Raw genomic sequence first — 27,132 nt, 5'->3', positions numbered from 1 at the left:
GCAGATGGAAGGAAGCTCACATAACAATAATTTTTAGAAAACTAGGCGAAAATGTTACATTTCCACAAAACTTTTGACCAATAAGCTTATTACTTGCTATAATCAAAATCGTGGAGCGGGTCATACTAATTAGAGTAAAAAGTAAATCAAAAGCAATCGGAACAATGCCTGAAGCATAGTTTGGATTTAGACCCAAAAACTCATCTGTACTTAAGATTCTCAGACTAACAGAATATGTCACGAACGCGTTTTTAGATGTCAGTAAAGCTCTCGATAGAGGTTTTACGATGGCATGAAGGCCTGGGGTAAAAATGAGCTAATTTGGTTATAACGAGGGGATAACCTGTCTCCTCTCGTCATACCTAGCCGACAAAAGGTTTAGAATTCAGACAGGGCCAACCCTGTTCTATTTCGGGACTATGGAAGTTGGTGTACCACAAGGGACGATGCTGTTATCATACCTATAAACCATATACAGCAGACACACTATCTAAACCCAGATCGATGCTAAGCCTATACGCAGACGATACAGCAATAGTTACTAGCAGTATTAACCCAGATTAAGAGACGAGACACCTACAAAGAGCACTCAACGAACTAGAGGCATCGTATGTGTAGTGGAAAATAGGCCGTCAATCCGTACAAAACATATGCCGCTATGTACCAAAAAAAGAAAAGTCAGACCAAATGGGGTACTATTCCCATTCGATATACCAATCGAATGGTTAAACCAAGCCAAAAATCTAGGCATAAAGTTAGATAAAATGCTGACCTGAGTACGTGAAACATACAGTCAAAAAAGCTGAAACGCTCAGAAGTCGGCTCTTTCTCACATTAAAGGAAATACCAATAGGTTAGAAGAATGAACTGAGATTCAAAACAAAAATTAGGATGGCATATTGCCTAAATTGTTCATATGTCTCAGTAGCATGGAGACGTGTAATACTAATAGAAAAAGAATACAGACCGTCCAGAACTTTATGATCAGGTAGGCTCTGAATATTCCTTACTACGTCTCATTAAGTTAAATATTGGGGATTTTCAACAAAAGAGAATCTGGAGAACAATGGACGAAAGGGCACACGAGAACCATCCCAGAAAGCACCCGATCAGACTATTAAGATAGTTTACAGACTATGACGAAAAGGTAAGGACGGTACATGGATAGCCCAGGCAGCAAGTAGCTGGATATAAAGATGACTCAGATAATTATTGAAGAATGAGATATGCACGCGATAGTCTAAAGTACGTAGTAGCGGAAGGCCAAAAAAATAAACGCTAACTCACCCTATATTATATTATTTTTTTTATTTAGTTATGCTTTATTTTACTTATCAGTTATACTATAAAAATAAAAACCAAAAAATGTATACACGGGGTGTTTGATGACCTTATACACCTAGGGATATACACCTCATCCATAACCAATTATTTTATATATTATTATTTCATCTTAACCTTTATTAACAACACTCTGTTACAGAAGCCATGTCAACGAAGCAACCATATCGAGAGAATTGATCTTTACAATATACCGGTGTATATTGGTGTATAATAAAGATTTATCGGCAAAAATTATAAATTTTGCATTAATTTTGGTGCACAGTGTACATGCTCAAAATTTAGAGGAGAAAGCACTTCGTATATATTCAAATTTAATTAATTATTTTAACTTATTTCGCTTGATGGAAAATCGTTGTATTTCCATAAAAGTGGTTAAAATTAACTCTATAATATAAACCACTAACCTGTCATCCATCCGACATCTGTTATCTCGTACTTTGCAGTTGGCTTTGAAATCCTCGTACAGTTTAATGCATTTGTGTTCCTGTTGGCAAACTGAAAGGGCATGATTACAAGTTGGCAGCGCATCCACCGGATATGGATCTTTCTCTATAACAAAATAAAATGGATGTTAGTTTTTATTGGAGGTTTTAAAAAAACTGGTTTATGTATACGCTTCATAAACTTACACTATTTTCCGAGATAAATCTCATTCGAGTGTTTAAACTTATTCGAAACTCTCACAAATAAGTCAGAAATATCTATTTCTTTTAAGATTAGTACAAATTCTAATTGAATTTCATGAAAGTACGCTAATCCTTCTTTTGTAAATGGCGTAGTGCGGTATGATACTCTAGCAGAGAAAAACACATGTATTCCTGATATCTGTAATCCCAGACACCAGCTTTCTTTTTCTACCATAAGTCACGTAAAAATAAAAGATTAAATTTATAGTCGCAAGCTAGTATTCGTAGAAGTATCTTCCCTCTCGTGGAAGATTTCAAAGATAGTCGCAGATTAGTGGTGCAGAAGGCACAAATTCTCGCGTGTCTCATCTCTTAGTACATGTACTTACTTGACAAGTATATCACGACTCAGAAGGTGTATAGGTTATCTATATCCGCTATTAACAATAACACCCGGTACTCGTGAGTGTACGTTTAAGCTGTATCTGTTTCTCGGAAAATCGAAAAATAAGTGGAAGCTGTAATATCAAAATAGCTCGTATAGTATTTACCGGTAAAGACCTGAAGCAAAAATTATAAGACTGTTTTAGTCTGCGGAACTTATACAGATATATTATCGTAGGCTCGTAGTAGGTATATTGTAGAGTTTTAAATTTGGTGGAATATTTTCGTTTTTCTGTTTGCAAATGAATTTTAAAACGATCAATATATTATGGCATTTTAAGTTGAGATTCTAAATATCAAGTTTTGGTATTCAGCTGTTTTTGTCTTTTGTCGTTAAAACGCAATAAACTGGAATATTTAAAAGTTGTTTCGAGTCCCCTAATATAATATTGCAAGTCAGGTGTACGGTTTTTCTAAGACGTATTAACAGAGAATATTTTTTTTTGTCTTTGTTTACATTAATATTCCCCTATTCTCTGTATGTATTGTGAGGTAAAAAATTTCCAGTTAACCAATTTAAAAGTAAATACTCAAGAAATTTTTTGTCGGTTCGTTGCTAAGAACGAGGTCAAAAAAGGGTAGATTGTTTGTTTTAAATTTGTAGGCAAAAACTAGCTGTGAGACGTAAAGGGAAATTTATTTTGCGTTGAAATTTGTAAAATGTAAGGCATCGAGGAGTCGACATTTAAGCCCCAAGCAGAGTAGACAGAAGAGATTTTGAATTGCGAGTCGATTCAATTTTTTTTTGTGTAATAAGCTTGATTTCCTCCATCAAGTTTCTGTTCCAATCGTTCCTGCCTACGTATGGAAATGGTTTATTTTTATTCAAGTTGAGAGTTATGTCCTTTGCAGCTCCAGTCCCATAGATGTTAACAAGTTTTTTTTGAAAGTTAAGTGCTAAACAGTGAAATCAGGTAACAATTAACATTTTAATTTTAAAGTAAAGACAGACATTTTTTTGCTAAAACAATAATTGCTTTCATTAAAATAAAAAATTTTGTAATAAATAATAAATTTTAAATTTTATGGTTTAACTTAGCTGTCATTTTAATTGTTTTTTTTTTAATTTAATGCTAACATATGACAGCTAGCTTCATTTGTTTCGATATTTATTTGTTTTGTTTTTTTAAAAAAAAGGTTAATCTCTGTGCAATAACATTTGTAAGTTTTGTAGTATCTCCAATCTATTTGTAAACGGACACATGAAAGTTTTTTTTTTTATTCTGTATTTTGCAACTATTTATATAATATATTTTTTATGCCACTTATGTGTTTGATAACTGTTTGTTTGAGACAGAAATAAATGTTTATTCCATTTCTCTGAACTACTTTGTTTGCTTTATTTTAGAATAATCTCCTAACCCTTTTATGTGTTTTTATTTTAGGGATATTTTTCCTAAATCCGGCAAATTTAGGATTCTTCGAAGCGGCGTCCTTTCCTTTCAAATAGCTAGAAGTTCTTTTTCTTGTTGTCCCTATTTGCCAAGTGTCAAGGAGATTCGTGTAAGAACCCCTTTATTTTATTTATTGTGTAGATACCCCAATCCAACCCATTTATTTCAACTTATCCACGACCCCAGCTCTCCAACAAACCCCTGAGTACCGTTCGCATAGTAGCGTTTATTTTGCTTGTCCTATCTTCGCCCCCATAGTTTCAGTCCCCAATTTTCTACCCCATATTCTTACCCTAAGGTAGGCAAAATAATTTCGTTACAATATTAGTAATATTTTCATTTTTAATTAGCTTTTTTATATATTTACGTATTTTTTTGTTATATTTTATTTAGAAAAAATGTGTTAAAATCACCTATTTTTTATATTTATTGGGGTAGGTTTAAGCCTTGCAGGAAGCGGTCTCACTGGTATATTACGTACACAGCTAACAACCTATTCTCAGTGAAGAAGCACCTATAGGACCTTACATTAATTAATAATTGTATACACATAAGGGTCTATTTATCGGTCAGCCAACAGAACTCTTAACATGTTATCATTTAGCAATTAGCGATAATCAATAATCAATAAGGAATTAGCGTGGTTTGAAGGGGGCCAAAATATGCAAGAAATATGGAGGCACCAAAGAACTTTAAAAAACAATAGTAAACCCATTCCTCCACTACACGGAAAAAAAGAAATCGTTTATCCAGTCGAAAAGAAAGCCGAGGTAATGAGAAGAACTCTTAAGTGTACACTAAATTATCACTAAGATCAAGATATAGACTTCGTCGAAGAAGTCGAAGAAACATACTTAGAAACGCCCTAATAACAAAAAGAGAAATAAGTAATTAGAAAAAGTTTACCAAAGAAAGTACCTGGTCTAAACTAAATCACTAACAGAGCCCCGAAGTATCGTCGTTTGAAAGTAATTGTATATCTGACAAACATAACAAACGCAATACTAAGATACAGGCTCTCCCTAAACCGATGAAAGGAAGCCAGTGTAATCATGATACCAAAGCCAGGGAAGAACCACCTATTTCTTTAAAATTGCAGGCCGATAAGCTTACTTCCAGTGGTCAATAAAATATTAGAGCGAGTCATTAAAAAAAATCTCTAATAAAAGACAGACAAGCTAGGGTTAATCCCAGAAGCACAATTCTGATTCAGAGCTCAACATTCCAGCGAACTACAAGTAGTCACTTACAGAATATACAGCCGCTGGATTCAATGACAAGCAATATACAGCAGCAGCCTTCCTGGATGTGACCAAAGCCTTCGACATAGATTGGCATTAAGGACTGGCATACAAAATGAGAGATTTTGAATACAGCGGGGCCATGAAGAAACTCATCTCCTCGTACCTAAGCGACCAGAGATTCATGGTCCAGATAGGACCAGTTCTATCCAAACACGGAATCTTATAAGTTGGCGTACTACAGAGGGCAGTATTATCACCCCTTCTGTATACTATATACACAGCGGACGTTCCAATAATACTTGGAACACTAATCAGCCTTAGTGCAGACGACACTGCAATCGCGTTAAAACATAGGAACCTGGATATGGCTGTAAGAAATCTACAGATGGCACTGGATACGATAGAAGAATGGAGTATTCAATGAAAAGTAGCAGATATAGCAGAGGAAATAGCAAAATAATAAATACAGAAAAGACCCAAACGGTTATCTTTAAAAAGAAAAGAGATAACCCAGAAGAACAATTAACGTTACAAGACAGATTTATCGAATGGCAAAACGAAGCTGAGTATCTAGTCACAGTGGAACAATTGGACCACATGTTAACGCAACAGTTTATAAAACAGCAAAGGCCAGAGCCGCAATAAGAGGACTCCTAGGAAGAGGAAGCACATTAGCTTTAATTAGCAAATTTGAAAACAAAATTAAAACTAGTAAACAGCATCATACTACCAATAATTATATATGCATCCCTTGGACACTTTAGTCACAGCAACAAAAAATATTAAAGCAGCACACAATAACTGCCTTAGAGAAACTACAGACGTGCCCAGATAAGTCACTCAACAGTTCATATTCCAGAGACTTAAAACAAATCAGGGTACTGGGCATAATGAAGGAAAAACAAGAATAAAATTCGCTGAGTAAGAAGACCATCCAAACCTGATCCTGCGAAAGATTAAGGTATGATGTGTACCATAGATGAAAACACAGAAGACCCAAACAGCAAATATTAGCAAACATACAATACACTTTAGATTATCGTAGCTCTATTCAAAGACGAAAACTCGCTCACCTTTGGCAGGGTACTGTGTTTACTAATTTTGATTTTATACGTTTCAGACAGCCCTAAAAAAATATCACAAAAAACACAAGCTACAAAAAATACTAACAAAACCCAAAAAAACGGACAAGAGGGGCCCATACCCTTGAGTGCCGAGTCGCCGAACTGGGCCTAACCCGAGCAAGCATTACAGATCGATGATAAGTCACTAGAGATAGCGGGAATAGAGCGCCTTACGCGGGACTGCATTGTTCGTGGTAAGATTTCGTGTGGGATGCCTTGTACCAAGGACTTCCATATAACAAGCACTTTGCTCGTTAGATAGCCTCTATAGCGTATCAGAGCGCTCTCGGGGGGAAAGTGGATAATCTAGAGCATTGGAGCGAAGTAGAAAGATTCTTTTTACGGGAGTTAATCCTTCTCGCCCCAATGAATTGTATCACCCTATAGTAGATTATAAATATTCCCAGCATCGTTCTGAATCGCTTGATTAAGCTTGGGTATACAGTTTACTTTAATTTCTATCGACATTTCACTTCATCTTCCCTCACTAGAGGTCGCTAGTAGCATACTCTGGTTATTATTTTTCCTATAATTGCCATACTAATCGGTGCGTTTTGATTTGGTTTGAGTCTTCCTACAAGTGACTCTGATGACGGGTACACCCAGTAACTCGTAGAGAATGGTAAGAGACTCAAATTAAATCCAAACGCAACCGTCCACTCATATCTATATCTATATATATATATATATATATATATATATATATATATATATATATATATATATATATATATATATATATATATATATATATATATATATATATATATATATATATATATATATATATATATATATATATATATATATATCACTCTTGAGAGTGACATCAAGAATCTAAGCGATATATACCACCTGTTACTTAAATCAGATACCAAGAACAATACTATATCACAGATTACTAACTTGACTGATATATCCATTAACAACTAACATACCTTTATAATTAATTTTCATTAACAAAAAATATATAACATTCCCTTGCTTTTCTTAGATACGTCTCAATAAGACTTAATAATACATGAACAATATAATATAATTAAATAAAGAAAATCAAAATAATATTTCCCTTTACTGGGATTTAAATTCATTCGTTTTTTACCAATGAACCTTAACGACATAAAGATTCATACGAATTAATAATGAAGTTGTCAGCGCTTGCGTTCTGGCTTAAACAGAACCTCACTTTTAACTATCTAAAAATAAAAAATTTAGTTATTGCCGACATTTCAAAGAATTACCTCCCTTTTTAATGTAGTTGCATTGGGTTTTTCGATTAACCTTGGGTAAGCCTTTACGTGTCAAGTTCGAAGCTACCATACATTTAAATCCTTATAAAAAACTTTTTTTGCACATAGTAACAAAAAACACCACTATGTTACTAGCAAAGTTTTTTAATATTCTAACTCTACAATTCTAAGTTACGGTAAGATCAATAATGTTTTAATAGATAATATATGGTAGCTAATTATAATTTATTCTCTTTCAGCCCTGAAGAAGCCAAATTAATTCTCTTTGGCGAAAACGTTCGGCGAAACAATTGATACACATTAGAGTATTTCTTGCAGATTTCCCCAATAAGAGTTTACTATTTAACTAATCTGCAAAGATTATATATATATATATATATATATATATATATATATATATATATATATATATATATATATATATATATATATATATATATATACATATATCATCATCATCATCATCATGTGCAGCTTTATCAACCGTTTCCAATTACGGTGCAGCCTCCCTTATTTCAAAGTTATTCTATGTTCTTATTATTATTCGACTATGTCTTAGTTATACGTTGTTGTAATAATTTGCGCTCATTTGCGCCCATATTTTTCTATTTTGTGCTATTCGAGACCACGTTGTTCCTGTTAATTTTCTAATATCATAATCCCATCTGAGATTTGGGCGCCTATTTGGTCTCTTAGCGTTCCTGGGGTACCACATAGTTGTTCTAGTGGTCCATCTGTTATCTGTTCTTCTTGCCATATGTCCTGCCCATTGCCATTTCAGGGATTTTATTCTTTGGATTACATCAGTCACCTGGGTTTGCCTCCGTATCCATTCAATTCTTTTACGATCCCTCTTTGTTATCCCTAGCATACATCTTTCCATTGCTCTTTGAGTTACTTGGAGTTTCGACGTTATTTCTCTCTTTAATATCCAAGTTTCACATCCATATGTCAAGACGGGTAATATGCATTGATCAAATACTCTCTTCTTGAGGTATAGTGGCATTTTGGACTTGAAGACTATGGAATTTCGTCCAAATGCTGACCACGCTTGTTTTATTCGTCTGTTGATTTCCGGAAGTAGTGATCCCGATTTATGTATGAGCTGTCCCAGGTATATGTATTCATCTACTACGAGGTTTCATTAATTTTTATTTCCACGTTGGCGATCAGATCATTGCACATTATTTTAGTCTTTGCTAGGTTCATTTTTAGGCCTACCTCATTGCTGGCTGTATTAAGGTCATTAATTTGCAGTTGTAATTCTTCAGGACTTCTAGCAATTAGAATGATGTCATCAGCGAATCTAAGATGGTTTAGGTATTCTCCATCTATACATAGACCTTGGTTGTTCCAGTCTAATTTCCGGAAGATATTTTCTAAGGTTGCAGTGAAGAGCTTAGGGGATATGGTGTCTCCTTGTCGGACTCCTTTCTGAGTGGGAAATTCTGGGGTATTTTCATATATGCTTACTCTAGCTGTGGCCTCTCTGTATATATTTGCTAGCGTTTCCACATATGGTTTATCTACTCCTTGGTCGACAAGAGCTTCTATGACTGCTCTTGGGTATACGGAGTCAAATGCTTTCTCGAAGTCTATGAATGCTAGCGCCAGTGGTAGATCATATTCTTTTGTTCTGCTCATTACTTCCCTTAATGTTTGAATATGATCCATTGTGCTGAAGCCACTTCTAAAGCCTGCTTGCTCTCGGGGTTGTGCAGCGTCAAGTGTGTTTTGTATTCTGTTGTTAATGATTTTGGTAAATACCTTGTATATCACAGGTAGCAAGCTGATCGGTCTATAATTTCTAATGTCTTCCTTGCTACCTTTCTTGTGAATAAGGATTATGTTGGCTGAATTCCACTTTTTTGGAATATGTCTCGATTTTAGGCAGTCTGTGTATATTTTTGCTAGGATTTTCCAAGTTGTTTTACCAGCAATCTTTAGAAGTTCGGCTGTAACACCGTCATTACCGGCTGCCTTGCCGTTCTTCATGCTCTTAAGAGCTGCCTCTACCTCATCTACGAGAACATCTGGTACATCTTCTTGAACCGCAATTTCTTCTTCGCCTATTTCTTGTGCTTCCGGAGCTTTATATAGACCCTCATAGAATTCGGTTACATGTTTTATTATTTCATCCCTATTTGTGATCCTTCCGTTGTTGTTTCCCAATGCTATTATTTGCTTTGATATATATATATATATATATATATATATATATATATATATATATATATATATATATATATATATATTGATATATATTGTTATGATATGTAAAATCAAGAAAATATTGGTTTGTTTAAAATATTTCAAAGTTCAACAAAAAATTAAAATAATTTAGGATAATATCCAACAAACATTTCGGAGAAGGAAAGTTATTAAATCCTTGAATTACCTGTACCAAACAAAATGTAAGCTTTACATCAATCATTTCTTTGTTATACTTAAGTGACCCGCATAAGTTTAAGTGAAAGCCAAAGAATTGAACGGGGTTTTTCAAAATCCATTAATGCAGTGATTAAAGACAATAGAAGGGATTATAGAAAGAGGTTTTTGTTAGTTTTTAAGATTTATAGAAAAATAGTATTTGTAAATAAGTTTTAGGAAATTTATAATTATAGGTAAAAATTTGTTTGTTATCGAAATGAAGAAATGGGGGAATTGTGACGAGTTGTGATTGGCGGAGATTGAAAAAGGTGGGATAAGTGTGTGGGAGAAAGTTTAGCGAGATTGAGGAGAGAGAAAAGATATGGTAGTTGGTTTCCAAGTCTTCAAGAAAGAACAGTGTTTGTTCTCTGTCGGTTCCCGAAATGTAGCAAGCAGTAGTGTTGAATGTTAGTGAGTTTTTGTGGAGTTAGTGTATCTGACAGAAGCTGAAACAACAAAATATTGTAAGTCATATTTCTCTACTTATATTCCAAGAGTCACTGTTCAGGCCAACGAGAGATTCAGTTTATCGTAAAGAGAAGATATTCCAAGAGTCAATTTTTCACTTGGGCCAACGAGAGATTCAGTTTATCGAGAGGAGAAAGGCTATCATAATTTGAATGATTTGTGCTTTTGAAGGAGATCATTAAGGACGATATACTTGCAACAATCTGATGTAAGATTGCTGATTACATAGGGAGCGGTTGAGAGGAGATAATATAATCTACAAGGAACAAGGATTTGGACCACTCATCATCAGAGAGAGATAATTTTGTTTTCTGCAGTTTTTTTCTTTTATTGATAACACAATTTTTACACGTAATTTAGAAAGGATATAAATATTTGGATTAGGAGAGTTAGAATAGTTTGGGATTTTGAGATTTCAATTAATATTGTTTGTACCATTAATTTTTGATTGTTCACGTACGGAGAACAAAATTTTTAGAATCCTTATATGAGATTTGTTTATTGAAAACTTTTGAGTGTGAATTATTTCATTATTTTTATTTCAATATATAGTGTTAGATCATATGTGTTTTTTATTGTTCCGGTATTCTCTGGACCTTACCTTTCACATGTAATAGCATAGATATAGAAGCACGAATTGAACCCTGAGATAAAAGAATTAAAAATTGTGATAGAGTCATAATCATATCATTTAAATAATATTAATTATTAAAACAAATTAATTAGCTAATTATTGCTTGGCGCACCAAGACTTTAAATATCACAATAACTGGCTTCCAAAACGTGGGGCTTAAAAATATCGCAGCTTTACATTTGAAGGAAGGGAAAGAGATCTGGAATAAGTACAGGTGATCCAGAGATAAAAACATATAACATTGAGGGAATTTGAATTTGAAAGGATTTTGACAATTTTTCCAGGGAATATAAATTTGATTTATTGATTGATCGTAGTTAGTGGATATTTACTGCTATTGAATTATTTGATTTTATTTTCTTTACCAATCGTACATTTGATATTTATTTTGAATTATTTGAATTTTACTGATTGCATATTTGATATTTGTCGTGAAAATTTAATACATTTGGGGAGAAATATTGTCGTGCTCTGAAACATATAGAGTGTTGTAAAATTTCACATTTGGCGGGGACAAAAACAGTAACGAAAAGAAACAACATGTCGACCACAAGGAGTCAAAGTAAAACGCAAGAAAGGAAAGAGGATAAGATAGAAGAGGAAACAATTATTGATGAAGGATCGGATAATGAAGGAAATACCACAATAATGGAGGAAAGAAAAGAAACAGGAATGCTGGAAAAATTATTAGCAATGATGCAAATACAGACACAAAAAATGGATGAAACAAAACAAACAATAGAACTAAATAACAGAAATATAGAGCAGCGTTTGGAAAACTATGAACAGGAAATTAAAGGATGTGTTGAGGGGATAAAGAAAGAACTGATACAACAAGTAGAAGAGATTAATGAAATTAAAAATAATATGAAAGAACAAGAAATGAGAATTAAAGATAATTTGGAGGGATTAGAAATAAAATTTGAAAATGCGCTACAAGAAGACAGGAAGGAAGTAGAAAGAAGATTAAAGCAAAATGAAAAACAAATGGCAGAAATTGAACTAAGAGGGGTAGAGAGAAAAGAAGTTATCATCCATGGAACAAGCGAGGCGAAAATACAATTTGGCGGGGATATTCGGAAAACACACCCAGTACCGTTTGTTAAAAATCTGAAAACCAAATTACAACATATTAGATATTTTGACGATTGCAAAGAAACAATTAGAAACCATTTGAAAGAAGGAGCAGCGTTATGGTATGAAAGCAAGGAAGATGAGTTTGAAAATTGGACAGATTTTGAAAATAAATTTCTCAACTATTTCTGGGGGAAAAATAAACACAGAGAAATCAACCAAGAGCTACAGAATGGAAAATATCACGAAAAAATGGGAATATCTGAAGAAAGATATGCTTTGCAGATATATAACAATTCAAAATATCTAGAATACAAATATTCTACCGAACAGCTGGTAGAAATGATCAGCAGACATTTTGAGGAAACGTTGGAAGATCACGTGATTTTGAGAAACTATCAAGATATTGATAGTTTGTGCCAATTCCTTCAATTAAAAGAAGCGAAAAGAAAAGAAATGAGAAATAGAAGACAACATGACCAATATAATGGACCGGAAAGAAGGTATTCATCAAATTATGACCAGAGAAACCGACATCCCAGATCAACAAACGAATATAGGCCGAGAAATTACAATAATTACAATAGACAACAAAATTACGATAACCGGAATGATACACAAAATAAAACAAATGAAAATCACAACAGGAATAGAGATGCACAAAATCCTCCGAATAGGAATACTAACGAACAAAGGGATGATAGAAATAACCAGAGCTTCCAACAACAAAATAGAAGGGAGATGAATCATGTAGCAATAGGAAACGAAAGACAAATCTCTAATTCTAATCTAATATTTTTAGATGCATTTATAAAACATAAAGCAATTAAAATTGTGATTGATTCTGGCTCGGAGATATCGCTAATCAATAAAAAACTAGTAAAAGAATTAAATTTGGACAGATTTGTGTATAAGATTCCTAGGGTTGATTTAGTGGGTGCAAACAATAAAAATTTGACGACAGTAAACGAAGGTTTGGGAGTACAGATAAGAGTGGGAAACAAATTCCATATTATGAAATGTGTGGTGATTGAAGACTTAAATCATGATATGATAGCGGGAATTGATGAATTGAGGAAAAAAGATATCACCATAAATTTTGCGGAAAATAAAATGGAAATCAGAGCAGAACCAGACAACACAGGAGAAGAAAAGCAAACAGATAGGAAAACAAATTCTGGAAGGATCAATGCACAGGAAAAACACAAAGAAATCGATATGACTGTAGAGAATAAACCGAAAGTACAAGAACAAGATCTAACAGAAGAGAAAAAGAGAAGGAAGAAAAAGAAGAAGAGTTCGAAAAGAAAGCAGGAAAATAAGATGGAGACCAGAGAAAAACAGGAAATAGAAGGTACAGAAGAATTGTCGGCAACCAACGATAAAACAGAATGGAAGCAGGAAGAAAAAGAAAGTATCATCAGAGAAATGAAAGGAATAGAAACATGGTGCTCGGAATACCAAAGGGAATTAGAGGATAAAAGGAAAACAGAAGAAAAAATGGCACTAATGGACGAGAATCCAGAATTGTGTGAAGAAGTATTATGGACAGTGAACACATATGAACAAAAGGAGGATGAAAGAAAAATAAATTGTGGAGAAAACATAGAGAAGATTTTAAGAAACCATGGAGATCTTGTTAATAAAGTAAACCGAGTGGCTAAAAATTATGAACTTTCTTTGAAGGGAAAATACTTGGAAAAATTTAAAACGAAAATATATCCAATCCCGTATAAAGACAGGCAATATACGGGGTATTTTAACATTCACGACATTTATCAGTATCATAAGTAGATTTTAATAACATAGTGAAATGATTTGATCCTGGAAAACTTTTGTCATTTTAAAATTTAACAAAGAGTTTTCGGCAGATCAAATGGCGGGGATTTGTTATGATATGTAAAATCAAGAAAATATTGGTTTGTTTAAAATATTTCAAAGTTCAACAAAAAATTAAAATAATTTAGGATAATATCCAACAAACATTTCGGAGAAGGAAAGTTATTAAATCCTTGAATTACCTGTACCAAACAAAATGTAAGCTTTACATCAATCATTTCTTTGTTATACTTAAGTGACCCGCATAAGTTTAAGTGAAAGCCAAAGAATTGAACGGGGTTTTTCAAAATCCATTAATGCAGTGATTAAAGACAATAGAAGGGAACATAGAAAGAGGTTTTTGTTAGTTTTTAAGATTTATAGAAAAATAGTATTTGTAAATAAGTTTTAGGAAATTTATAATTATAGGTAAAAATTTGTTTGTTATCGAAATGAAGAAATGGGGGAATTGTGACGAGTTGTGATTGGCGGAGATTGAAAAAGGTGGGATAAGTGTGTGGGAGAAAGTTTAGCGAGATTGAGGAGAGAGAAAAGATATGGTAGTTGGTTTCCAAGTCTTCAAGAAAGAACAGTGTTTGTTCTCTGTCGGTTCCCGAAATGTAGCAAGCAGTAGTGTTGAATGTTAGTGAGTTTTTGTGGAGTTAGTGTATCTGACAGAAGCTGAAACAACAAAATATTGTAAGTCATATTTCTCTACTTATATTCCAAGAGTCACTGTTCAGGCCAACGAGAGATTCAGTTTATCGTAAAGAGAAGATATTCCAAGAGTCAATTTTTCACTCGGGCCAACGAGAGATTCAGTTTATCGAGAGGAGAAAGGCTATCATAATTTGAATGATTTGTGCTTTTGAAGGAGATCATTAAGGACGATATACTTGCAACAATCTGATGTAAGATTGCTGATTACATAGGGAGCGGTTGAGAGGAGATAATATAATCTACAAGGAACAAGGATTTGGACCACTCATCATCAGAGAGAGATAATTTTGTTTTCTGCAGTTTTTTTCTTTTATTGATAACACAATTTTTACACGTAATTTAGAAAGGATATAAATATTTGGATTAGGAGAGTTAGAATAGTTTGGGATTTTGAGATTTCAATTAATATTGTTTGTACCATTAATTTTTGATTGTTCACGTACGGAGAACAAAATTTTGAGAATCCTTATATGAGATTTGTTTATTGAAAACTTTTGAGTGTGAATTATTTCATTATTTTTATTTCAATATATAGTGTTAGATCATATGTGTTTTTTATTGTTCCGGTATTCTCTGGACCTTACCTTTCACATGTAATAGCATAGATATAGAAGCACGAATTGAACCCTGAGATAAAAGAATTAAAAATTGTGATAGAGTCATAATCATATCATTTAAATAATATTAATTATTAAAACAAATTAATTAGCTAATTATTGCTTGGCGCACCAAGACTTTAAATATCACAATAATATATATATATAATATATATATATATATATATATATATATATATATATATATATATATATATATATATATATATATATATATATATATATATATATATATATATAATATATATATATATATATATATATATATATATATATATATATATATATCTATATATATATTTATTCTATATTAACTTTTGATTTATTTAATCACTTTAATTAATTATTTATATTTATTTAATTAATTATCTAAGTATCGCAAATCATACATAAAAAAAAACAATCTCAGGGTGCCATTTTGTTATACAAAAAAAAATAAATCAGCTTAGGTTATACTTATCTTTTCTCGTGGCTACCAGTATCTCTTAGTTGTTCCTTATCGGGATAAAATAGGAAAAGGAAATAAATAGAATACAAATATCTTTTATTATCAAAAGAAATAATAATTTATCAAATAAATTCCATGGACTTACCTGTCCCAAAAAATTGTACCACATAAAATAATTTTAATTTACCAAATATTTTTCGTTTTTTTTTGTAACATTGATAAAACAACATAAACAAGAAATTTGGATATTCTGAAAATAATTACACTTCCTATAAAAATTTTTAAATATTGAAATTTTTGTTCATGTTTTTGTACTAAAAAAAAATAAAATTCTGAATATTATAAAAAGAAACTTTTTAAATTTATTAAATAGTATTATAATAATAATTATCCTTTGACGTTAAAAAAACTTTATGATACTTGCAATGTGAATCAGAAAACTTAAATATATTTTTTTTAACTTTTATAAAATTTATGGTATTTTAAAATACCGATAATTTTTGATCTTCTGATGGTACAGAGTCTTTTATTTGAAACATACAAGAAAATTCTGTCACAAAAATTTATTGACTGACCTTTTAATTCACACCAAAACAGCTCCCCCTTGTTGATTATGTTAGACTACCAATCAAAGCCTTCTTCGTTCTTAGTATCAACCTATCAGCATACCAGCAACTCTTTCTCCAAAACACGAGCAGCCTCTTTTACCAGTACTCGTTCAACGAACTCCAAAATTCTCTCCTCTCTTTTATATACTAACAATCTCCTGAGACCCAAGTATTTTTTTTACTTGGTGTCGCAAATATTTTTAATAGTTATAGTTCTTGTGACTTACTCACTTGGAATTTATAGAATCAAGGAGGTATTTGATTTATTAACTTTGATTTATCTCTTGTTCCACCTTTTAGTCACCCACTTCTAAGTATTAACACCACTGGCACTTGCTTCTTTACTGACTACACAAAACTTCAACTGCTTCTTTTGGATGATGATCACGTAATAATCTTTTCTACTCCATACTTTCAAAACATTTGCTCTCTTTCATCCCAATTCCAAACTCGCTAAATAATCAGAAAATTCTTATATCCCTCCTCTTATTTTACATCAGAAAAACCCAAATATCGCTTCTAAACAACTTTCTTTGAAAATGATAACGTTTTTATCTTTCTAAATACAATAACTACCTGGTGGCTTTGGCCTTTCCAGCGAAACAAAATCAAAGGCCTTTAAAATATAACATCTACAAATACCGGGAAACAATTTTCTATTCACATTTAAGTATTTACTAATGTTTTTCACTCTGTCAGGGTAAAACTTATTATGTTGAACCCACTGCTTAAAACTAACTTATAACAAATATTTACAAATCGATGTACAGGGCGTTGCAAATTTATGTACCAGTGTTCTATAACAAAATAAAATTTTTATTCTATCTTTGATTGATAAAATGAAACACAACAATATATTCCGAAACGCAACGGTATATCAATTTGTTTATGTAGTTATATTTTAAACTGACTTTTGGAAGCTCAACCTCAAAGCTAAAAAATCTCCTCGAAAAACGCTAAATTGTTTTTTTTTTCTGCTATTTTAGTTGTTAATTTGCAATTTACGCGAAAAGTGAGCGTTTTATATAAAAATCAAAAGAATAATTTTTTTTTTGAAACAAGTTTTTAAAAAAAGGGGGTTTAAAGTGAAAAAGCAATTTGTTTAAAAATTGTTGTGATAAACAAGTTGCCATGAAAAATTGTCGGTAAACTACTTTTCAACATAGTATGTTCATCATACTATGGTCATCATAATATATCGGTTTAAACAAGTTTCAGCATGTGGCTATAAAATCGACCTTTTTCGATCTTTTGGCCACCCGCCTAGTATATTTATTAAAAAATAAATCAATAAAAATAAAAATAAAAAGCCATACATAAACCAATACGATTTTCAGAAATAATTGAATAGAATAATTTGGTTTTTCATAAAATTTATTATAAATAAATTATTTACAAAGTTTACTACAGAAGTATATAATAATCATAAATATTTATATTTTACTATAAACATTACTTTAAATATGACTACAAAAAATAAAAAAACACATTTTTTTATTTAACACATTAACTAATGACTTTTAAACTTAACACATTTAGCCTTGTGAACGATTCCAGTAAAAGGCAATCTTTTTAAATTTTGACATTAACCCTTAAAGTATGTTTTTTTTAATGACGCTTATCAGATCTTAATTATTATAAAAAAAACTGCTATCAATTTAAAAAGGGAATAACTTTGTCCCAAATTGTCTTAGGATAATTTTTTTCTTTTTTTTGATTTGTGAAAATATGCAGGCTTTCTAAGTATGAAAAAATAATTTTTCTTTAGGTGTTAGTTAAAAAGTTATTCAAATTGTTTATAAATAAGCAAAAAATCGATATGAGTTTGCAAAATTATTTTGCAATATTTAAAATTGTTTTTCTTTACTCTTTGGTAAAAACGTTGATAAAATAATTCTTCTTCTTTCATAAACTATCTTTAGAATTTAAATTTAAAAAAATTTAAACAATTCGACCAATCATTTTAAAATTTTGATCATATTTTAAGCACTACACGACCCCACCTTTCGTGTAATATAAAGGTTGGAAGTTGATTTTTTAAAAAGTTAATTCATTTATAAAAAACCAAAATTTTTGACTTATTTCGCAACTTTTTAATCAACAAATACGAATAAAAACATTTAAAGAAACGCTATTTTAAAATTTTTTATGACATCTAAGTTTGTTACTTTTTGCTGATAGATAAAAAAGTCAAAATTTTCTGTTGTTTACTTTAATTTGGTTATAATCAATTTAGTCCAAAGAATCAACTACAGGAAATATATAGGTTTTTGTTAAAGAGGTTCATACTACTCAAAACAACAACTGTCGTTTGCCTGGACGATTTAGTGTCACAAACAGACTACTTTTTTGCTTATTTCCCTGGCCTATATGTATTATATTGTAGTTATGACGCAATTTTATACAACCTCAATATATCATAAACGTTTCAAAAAAATAAACAAATTTAAATATCCGTATAAACAACTCAATTCTCCGAAATAATACTCTTTCTAAAACTTACCACTGCCAAAGGAAAATTCGAGGGCTTAAATTAAATCTCGGCAACTTCTGTTCCTAATCCAACAAAATCGCCATTCCTTCCTTTCAACTCTTGACAACACATACCACATCATTCCATTTCAAACTATAACACGTACTTTTTCCAATTCTCCCATACCAACAAACCCTTTCCTAGTCCCTTTTTCTACTTTTTCTTCCTAAGAGCTTTTCCCGACAGTAAATATCCAGATCCCGAGTCAGGTCCTTGGCCCTATTAACACCCTACCAAGTGACAACATAAACAAAAAAGAATCCCGCTTTGTTAGAAAGAAAAGGATCCTTATCTGGTCAGCGACGCTGGGGTGCTGAATGCAACGGGAGAAACTTGAGGGGGGATAACAGGCTACAACAAATTAGCTTGCGGTGTATCTGCAGTTGGATTATATTTGTATCATAAATAACCCTTTTTATAACAGTGGATATTATTAATACATTTATATACTTATGCCATATAAAATTGTTAATAGTTTAGAAATAAAATATAACACCCGGTTAAAAATCATATTGTGACCAATTTTAGAAATTTAAGACAACACTTTTTATGGGTAGGTAATGGTTTTAGCAATATTACGAATATGATAGTGTTTCTTATAATTGATTTCTACCGTGTGAGATCTGCAGTCTTTGATGTATTCAAGATTTTAATGTTAACTATTTACGTCCTCTCCATTTCTTTGTCTGTCATCATATTTTAAATAATTTCTCATTAGTAGTTTTTGATTTGACTGTTGAAAAAATTTGACACTTTTTAGTCGTTGCCAACTCTAAGTTCAAGTTTAAATTTATAGTAACGTTCCTCTTTCTCTTACATTTTTAGTATAACTTTTGTTATACTCTAGCTTATAGCATCTTCGTCGGTTTTATTCTTACTTAATCAGCTGTAAAAAAATCATCAAATCAAGCTTTTTTTATAACTCAACTCACATATAAGTAGAGTGTCTTCGTCAGGTTATTAGTACATTATTTTATTCGTATTTATATATATATATATATATATATATATATATATATATATATATATATATATATATATATATATATATATATTGTGACAATTGGGGTTTATAGAAAATAATTTATAAGTTATATACTACATAATATTAGATATAAAAAAGTATTTGATTATTTTAAATAAGTTATATACTAGAGAATTTTATAAAAATATATTTATGTGAGGGCATTTTTAATAAATTAGCATATAATAATTGTAAAAAGTTGTATTTTAATGTTGTAAATATATTTAAGTGAGCTATGTGCATAGGCAACCAACTATACAGTGAGTGATAGACAGATATACATACTCTGAAGTGACGTTTAAGAATATTTACGAATATAAAGTGGGGTTATAATAATAATGTTAGTTTAAAATGTTTAATTTATATATATTTAATGATTTAAATGTTTATTCTGATCTGAAAAGCCTAAATGTCAACAAAATTATTAATAGAAAAGAATGGAATTCTCTGGATCACCGGAGATGGCCATGTTTGCGAAATGGTTTGTTCCAGAAAATTCATACATGTATTAAATAGAACGAATTGGAACATGATCTCTTACCAGATGGTTCGAGAATATCCAAAAAGATATAAATACCCGTGATTTGGATTCAAGATGGAGTTTTTAGTCAGAAGTCAGGCCAGTTTATTATGAAAGTTAGTAGAAGATAGACACAATTAGTTAGTGAAGTCAATTGTTCACAGTTTTAGTAAGTCAGTCAAGCAGTTTAGTAAGAAATATGAAAGTTAGTTGGAGATAGTCCAATTGTTTAATATAGTGAGTTAAATGAAGATTAAAAATTATGCATATATTTAATGCACATTTATAATTATACACAAATAATTATTGAAGATTATAAAAGTATATTAGAAGAATATTGGATGGACATTGGAAGGAATTAAAATTATATTATGATTGGAGATCAGTATAAATCAACTTATAATAATTGGATATTGGTATATTGAAAAGAAGAATAAATATAAATGGTGTTTGCTGGTTTGATTGGTGGTTTATAAATGCTGGTGAAGAAAAATATATCTTAAATTGGTAGAAGCTGATAATTGGAAAAAGTAATTTTACCAAAAACAAGGATAACCGAAGTACGAAGACATTCAGTGGTGATTAGAATCTATATAGTGGAAAACAGTTCATTTAGGCATTCAGTGAAAGAAAGGTACAAAATTTTGTTAATATAATTTAGTTAATGTCATAACAATTTCAATTTTGAAGATAGTTTGTTTAAATTTTACATTGTCTATAGAATTTAATTAGTTTTATAAGAGTATCAATTTAAAGATAGTTTATTTTAAATTTACATTGGCTAGGTTAGATATATATGTGTGTTTCATAATAGTTATAATAGAGATAATTTAAAAAAGTACTTACAAACTAATTCTTTGAGAACCGCGATAAAAACCCTATATTATTAAAAATACTCATTGCTCATCATTCAAACAAACAACACATCATAAAAATATATATATATATATATGTATATATATATATATATATATATATATATATATATATTATATCAAATAATATCATATTCGGTAGCAAATTCCTTGCGTCATATTTACAATACACAGCCAAGACTTATAACATTTAAAAAATATCTGTGTTTGTGTTCAATATTTGTAATAACCCTTTTTGCTTGGAGCAAGTTTGAGTCCTCTTCCAAAATAATTTCAGTGTATTTTGTATCTGCTGCTGTTAGGATACGCGCTCGTCTGCTGGAGGGTTAAGTGAGATAATGTCCTATATAATGTACATATTTAAGGGATGTAAGATTTTTAAGTCAAATTTTGAATAAAAATTTTGACCCACAATATCATGATCCAAATCCATTTCAAAAGGATGAGTAAATAACAAATTTATTACCGATAAAAAATAAAGATTATTTGCAAGTGCTACATTATTTGAATACATTAAATTCATAAATATAATCCTTAAACAATCAAATTCGTATCCATAAATTCTTCCAAAGAAAACCCGTAAGAATATTTTTATATTTTCCTACTCATATCGCCGGCTTTATAAAAACGTGTCAATAATACCTTGCTTCTGGCGAACTTTTTAAACCATCTTTGTACGAGAAAAAACCGGCGAATGAGTAGGAAGTTTTAACTAAATGCCGCAAAAGAACTTTTTTCTTTGATCGTACAAATAAAAATAATAATGGAAAAGGTTGGGCACAAAGCATAAATTTTCTTTTTGTCTCTAAATATAATAAAAAATTTGGTTACTTATGTAAAAAATATAAAATTTAATTTTAGTATTCATTTTAATTTTTTTTAATAATTATCTAAAATATTAAAACCATCATTCAAAATAGTAAAATTATTACCTCTTGCCGCATTGCATATTTAATTTCTACATACTCTTCTATGATGTTGTTTCCCAATATTCTTTTAATTCCTTTTCCGTCCTATGGAAAATTTACCTGTTTTTTTATCTTGTTAGGTATACGGACAATATACTGTCAGTATTTTGGTCACAGTTCCTCCCCAATCTTTATGTCGTGACCGTTCCAAAGCACATTTTTATGTTCTACAATAATAATCTAAGCTAATTTAAATTTCTTTTTTGCTATGATTGTCAGCAGTCAGCTTCATAATATTAAAAAAGATAAACTACTCATTTGTAGAGTACAGATATTAGCTTTTACATTTGTTTTTAGTTAATATAAAAATGAATTTATAACCTTAAGAAAGCATTTGATAAAATAAAATTAAAGAACGTTTTCCATTTATTGCACGTAAGAGAGATACTTCTAGGAATAATCAAAACGATCGAAAATACATATCTACCAAAATAACACAATAAAAGTAAAACTAGAAGAATAACTAACCGACCCTTGCCTGACCCTATTGAAGCTGGAAATGAGATAAGACAGGGAGATTCCCTGGGTCCTCAATTGCTTATAGTAATTATGGATGAAATAATTAAAAACGTTTAAACTTAAAAAGGATACCAAATGGAAGAAAAACAACTTAAAATAATCTGCTATGCAGACGAAGCAGTACTACTCTCTCAGAATGAAGATGATTTACAACGTATGATTCACCAATTTAATATAACCGCCAGAAAATTTAACATGTTAGTTTCTCAAAAAAAAAAGGCAAAATGCATGGTTATAACAGCAAATTTACTAAGATATAAATTGGAGCTGAAAGGTCAGATAATAGATAACAGATAATAGAACAAGTGAAAGAGAAATATCTAGGTGCCACATTATCTATCTACGAAAAGCACGAGACGATAGTGTATGATCAAGTGAATAGAGCAAACAGAACCTTCTTCTTCTTTAAGTTCCATCTTCTATCGAAGGTTGGAAATCATCATGGCTATACGGACTCTGTTGACTGCCGCTCTAAAAAGTTCTGCACTACTGCATTCAAACCATTCCCTTTTTAAGCCAGAATATTCTTTGTCTTCCCACATTTCTCTTTCCTCGGATTTTGCGTTGCATAATAAGTTGTAATAATGCGTATTTTTGCCCTCTCATCACATGTCCCAAGTACTCAAGTTTTCGTCTTTTGATAGTTAATATCAAACAGAACCGCAGGTTACTAAATAGAAGAGTAGAATAGAACGATCATATTAACCGAATGACATCAAATAGAGTAGTAAAGACGGCAAGAGACGGTTCCACAATAGGAAGACAATCAGTAGAAAAACCACGTAAACGATAGAACGCCAACTTACTGGAGGCACATTGTGAAACAGACAAAGTCATGTCTACATAAAAAGAAGAAGAAGTAAAACAACTTTTAACTACAAGCGTATCAATTTATAACAAGTACACGCGTGGTGTAAATTGTACAACACAACAGAATATACGTAAATACATCGAATAATCAAAATTTTTTGTAACAAAGTACTTCTTTAACAGATTGTTACAAATATGATATAATAAACAATTTATTTGACTTTGAAATAAACTATACTTTTAATTAGACTAAAAGTAACGTATAAAAATTAACAAATGTTGCAATAAATATTTATTATACATACTAGTGCGCCAAATGTATAAAATTTCCTTAAAAGCGGCGATCAAGAATGAGCCGATTAACTGTTCTATAGCCTAGATGAAGGAAGACAGGAAAAATGGACGAAAACTGTAGAAAGTCTTAATTTTCAAACATCAAGTAGGCAAACATGAAAAATTAGAAAGCAGAACTCCTATAACAAGATACAAAACAACAATTAACCCAAACACTATTGCCGCACATGAACAGCTCTATAGCCTAAATGAAGAGAGACAGGAAAAATGGACGGAAACTGTAGAAAGTCTTAATTTTCAGACATCAATTAGGCAAACATGAAAAATAACGAAGAGGAACTCCTACAACAAGATACAAAATAACAATTAACCCAAACACTATTTCCTCACATCTGATATCGACATCTATGCCCCCGAAAGACAAGCCACACACAATCAACGTAAAACGAGAGCCCAAAACTTTAAATAAACAGTCTACAGAAACCGTATAATGCCGCTCTTTTACTTACAAAGAAGTCACTATAGCTCTCAAGGATGTAAAGTTAGGTAAAGCTTCAGGTTTTGACGATATTCATACCGAATTCTTAATTTGCAGATGATATAGTCATTTATCAAGAACATATTAAAATAGAAAATGCAGTCAAATCCATTGAAGGAGTCAAATATATTAAACCATGAAGTGAAATACATGGACTAAATATCTCTGATTCCAAAACAAAATTATGTATTAAAAAAAAAAGAGATACCCAATTACATCTTAATAAACAATGTCTTCTATTCAGTGCAAAGTTATGTTAAATATTTGGGTATTACTCTTGATAGACAGCTTCTCTGGAAAGAACATATAGACAATATAGTTAAAAAACAGAAAAGGGAATAAATCTTCTATTGGTGCCACACTTACGATGGGGAGCAGATCCAAATATTTATTTGTTATTATTTAAAAATAATATAAGAGCTGTAATCGACTATGGATCAATATTATACAGCGACGCATCACAGTGTCATTTAACCCTGCGTTGGTCGCATGGTGAGCGCAACGCTCACCATTTTACTTTTTTCTTAACATTTTTCACAATTTTACTCACATTGGCAACTGCGCTCATGTAATCCGTTCTACTACTATTGTGTAAAGAATGTTTTACGCAGAATTGTGATCGGGTAACCGTCAGTCTATTCCAAGTATTGATTAAACGCAGATGTCGAGAAATGAGCGATTAGATCACCCGCGACTAACGACGTGACGATTTTGAAAAGCTACAGAGCAATTTTTGTTGGGTTTTTTTATTGACTTTGTGTTTTAAATCATATAACTTTAAAATATTATTGTGTAATGGATCCTAAATAAGAGGCCAGACTGTTAAAAATATATGAAAAATTGGAGCAAGAGGATTTGTTACTTGAACAGACGCAAGAGCAAAATTTGGACGATGAAGAAAGCCACATAGATTCAGTAGAAGTCTGGTTTTGGTCTAAAGATGGTCCCAAATATATCGGCAGAGAAAAAAAACCATTTGGAAAGTTCACCGTGAGCGAAAAACTAGCCGTATTCGACAGGACAATATTATTAGCAAACTACCGGGAGTGAAACATGCGGCAAAGGATGCTAAAACTCCATATGAAAGTTGGAACCTGCTCATAACAGATGATATCATTGAAGAAATTGTGACGTGCACAAATTTGTATCTAGAGAAAATTAGACGCAACTATACACGCGAACGAATTGTTTTAGATACTGACTGTGACGAAATAAAAGCAGTGTTTGGATTGTTGTACATGGCAGGAGTTTTGAAATCCCGACACACTAACCTAAATGACCTATGGAGCAACGATTCTACAGCACCAGAGTTATTCAAAATGGTAATGCCCCTGAAACGTTTCTATTTGTTGCTTCGAGCACTACGTTTTGATAATATTTACACAAGAGCTGAACGCAAATTAATTGATAAGCTAGCTCCAATAAGAAATATATTTGAGAAATTTATAGAAAGATGCCAAGCCTGCTACACGCCTGGTGAGAACTGTACTATTGACTAAATGCTGGAGGGTTTCCGTAGAAGGTACAGCTTCAGGAAATATACCCCGAGTAAACCAAACAAATACGGGATAAAAATATTTGCCTTGGCTGAGAGTCGAGTATTTTATACTGTGAAAATGGAGATTTATGCAGGAAAGCAGCCTGATGGTCCATTTTGTATTGACAACAGTCCAGCCAGTGTGGTGAAACGATTGTGTGAACCCATTATGAATTCAGGACGAAATTTAACCTTTGATAACTGATTCACGTCAGTTCCTTTGGCCGAAGAATTAAAAAAAAAAAATAACTTTAGTTGGGACAATTAGAAAAAACAAACGTGAAATTCCTGAAATATTTGTTGCAACTGAAGAAAGCAGAAAGCAATATTCGTAGCAGTTTATTTGCTTTTGGTCATAAATGTTTATTAGTTTCGTACGTCCCAAAAAAAATAAGAATGTCCTGCTTTTATCAACCCTCAATGAATATGACGAAATTGACGAGGAAAGTGGTGAAGCTTGCAAACCAGCAGTAGTTACTTTTTACAATCAAACAAAATCGGGAGTAGATTCAGTGGACCAACTGAAGAGTCTTTATTCAGTAGCAAGAATCACATGTAGGTGGCCATTAACTGTTTTTTTTTACTATGCTAAACATCGCTGGAATAAAAGGAAATATTATATTTAGGACAAATGTATTGGATTCCTGCCGACCAAGACGTGAGTATCTCAAAATTTTAGCCAGACAACTCATTAACCCACATATGCAAAAAAGAGCGGCCCAAAACTTGCCATTTCTGCTAACTTTGCAAATTAAAAAATATCTGAATCTTCCTTTGACACAGAAACGAGATGTTCCTGAGGAAAATCAAGCAGGTGCAAGGCCAAAATGCTCCTATTGCCCCAAGAAAAAAAATCTAAAAACAGCGTCAAAATGCGCCAAGTGTTTCAGAGCAATTTGTAAAGAACATATAATCACCATTTGCACAGAGTGTGAACTCGACGAAGTTCCTGAATCTGAGTAATTTTTTTTATTATTCTAGTTGCTGTTTTAGAATTATGCCTATTTATGTAGATGTACCTAACTTTATATTTTATGTTTTATTCCTTTTTTTATTTTGTTAAAAATATTGCCTTTTTTTTAGCTTTGATAAATAAATCATTATATTTATGCCTTTTGTTTTTTTGACTCATAAAATGTCAAAATAAGTCATATACATAACAAGTGAGCTTCACGCTCACCTGCGACTAATGGTGGTTCATTTAACCATGCGGCCAACGCAGGGTTAAACATAATAGACAAAATCGTTAATAAATGCCTTAGATTGTGTAT

At 31.5% G+C, this 27,132-nt stretch overlaps 1 protein-coding gene across 1 annotated transcript in view; it reads right to left on the bottom strand.

Moving 5' to 3' along the window:
• Nucleotides 1-27,132, bottom strand: part of LOC140449018 (uncharacterized) — a 610,571-nt gene that overhangs the window by 329,807 nt on the left and 253,632 nt on the right. The window contains exon 4 of the mRNA XM_072542160.1: nt 1,749-1,893. Coding sequence (XP_072398261.1) covers nt 1,749-1,893 — 145 coding nt within the window. The remainder of the gene's footprint in view (nt 1-1,748; nt 1,894-27,132) is intronic.

The sequence above is a fragment of the Diabrotica undecimpunctata genome, chromosome 8 (genome assembly GCF_040954645.1).
Source record: "Diabrotica undecimpunctata isolate CICGRU chromosome 8, icDiaUnde3, whole genome shotgun sequence".
In the NCBI taxonomy this organism is placed as follows: Eukaryota; Metazoa; Arthropoda; class Insecta; order Coleoptera; family Chrysomelidae; genus Diabrotica; species Diabrotica undecimpunctata.
This window is presented reverse-complemented; position numbering and strand designations above follow the sequence as displayed.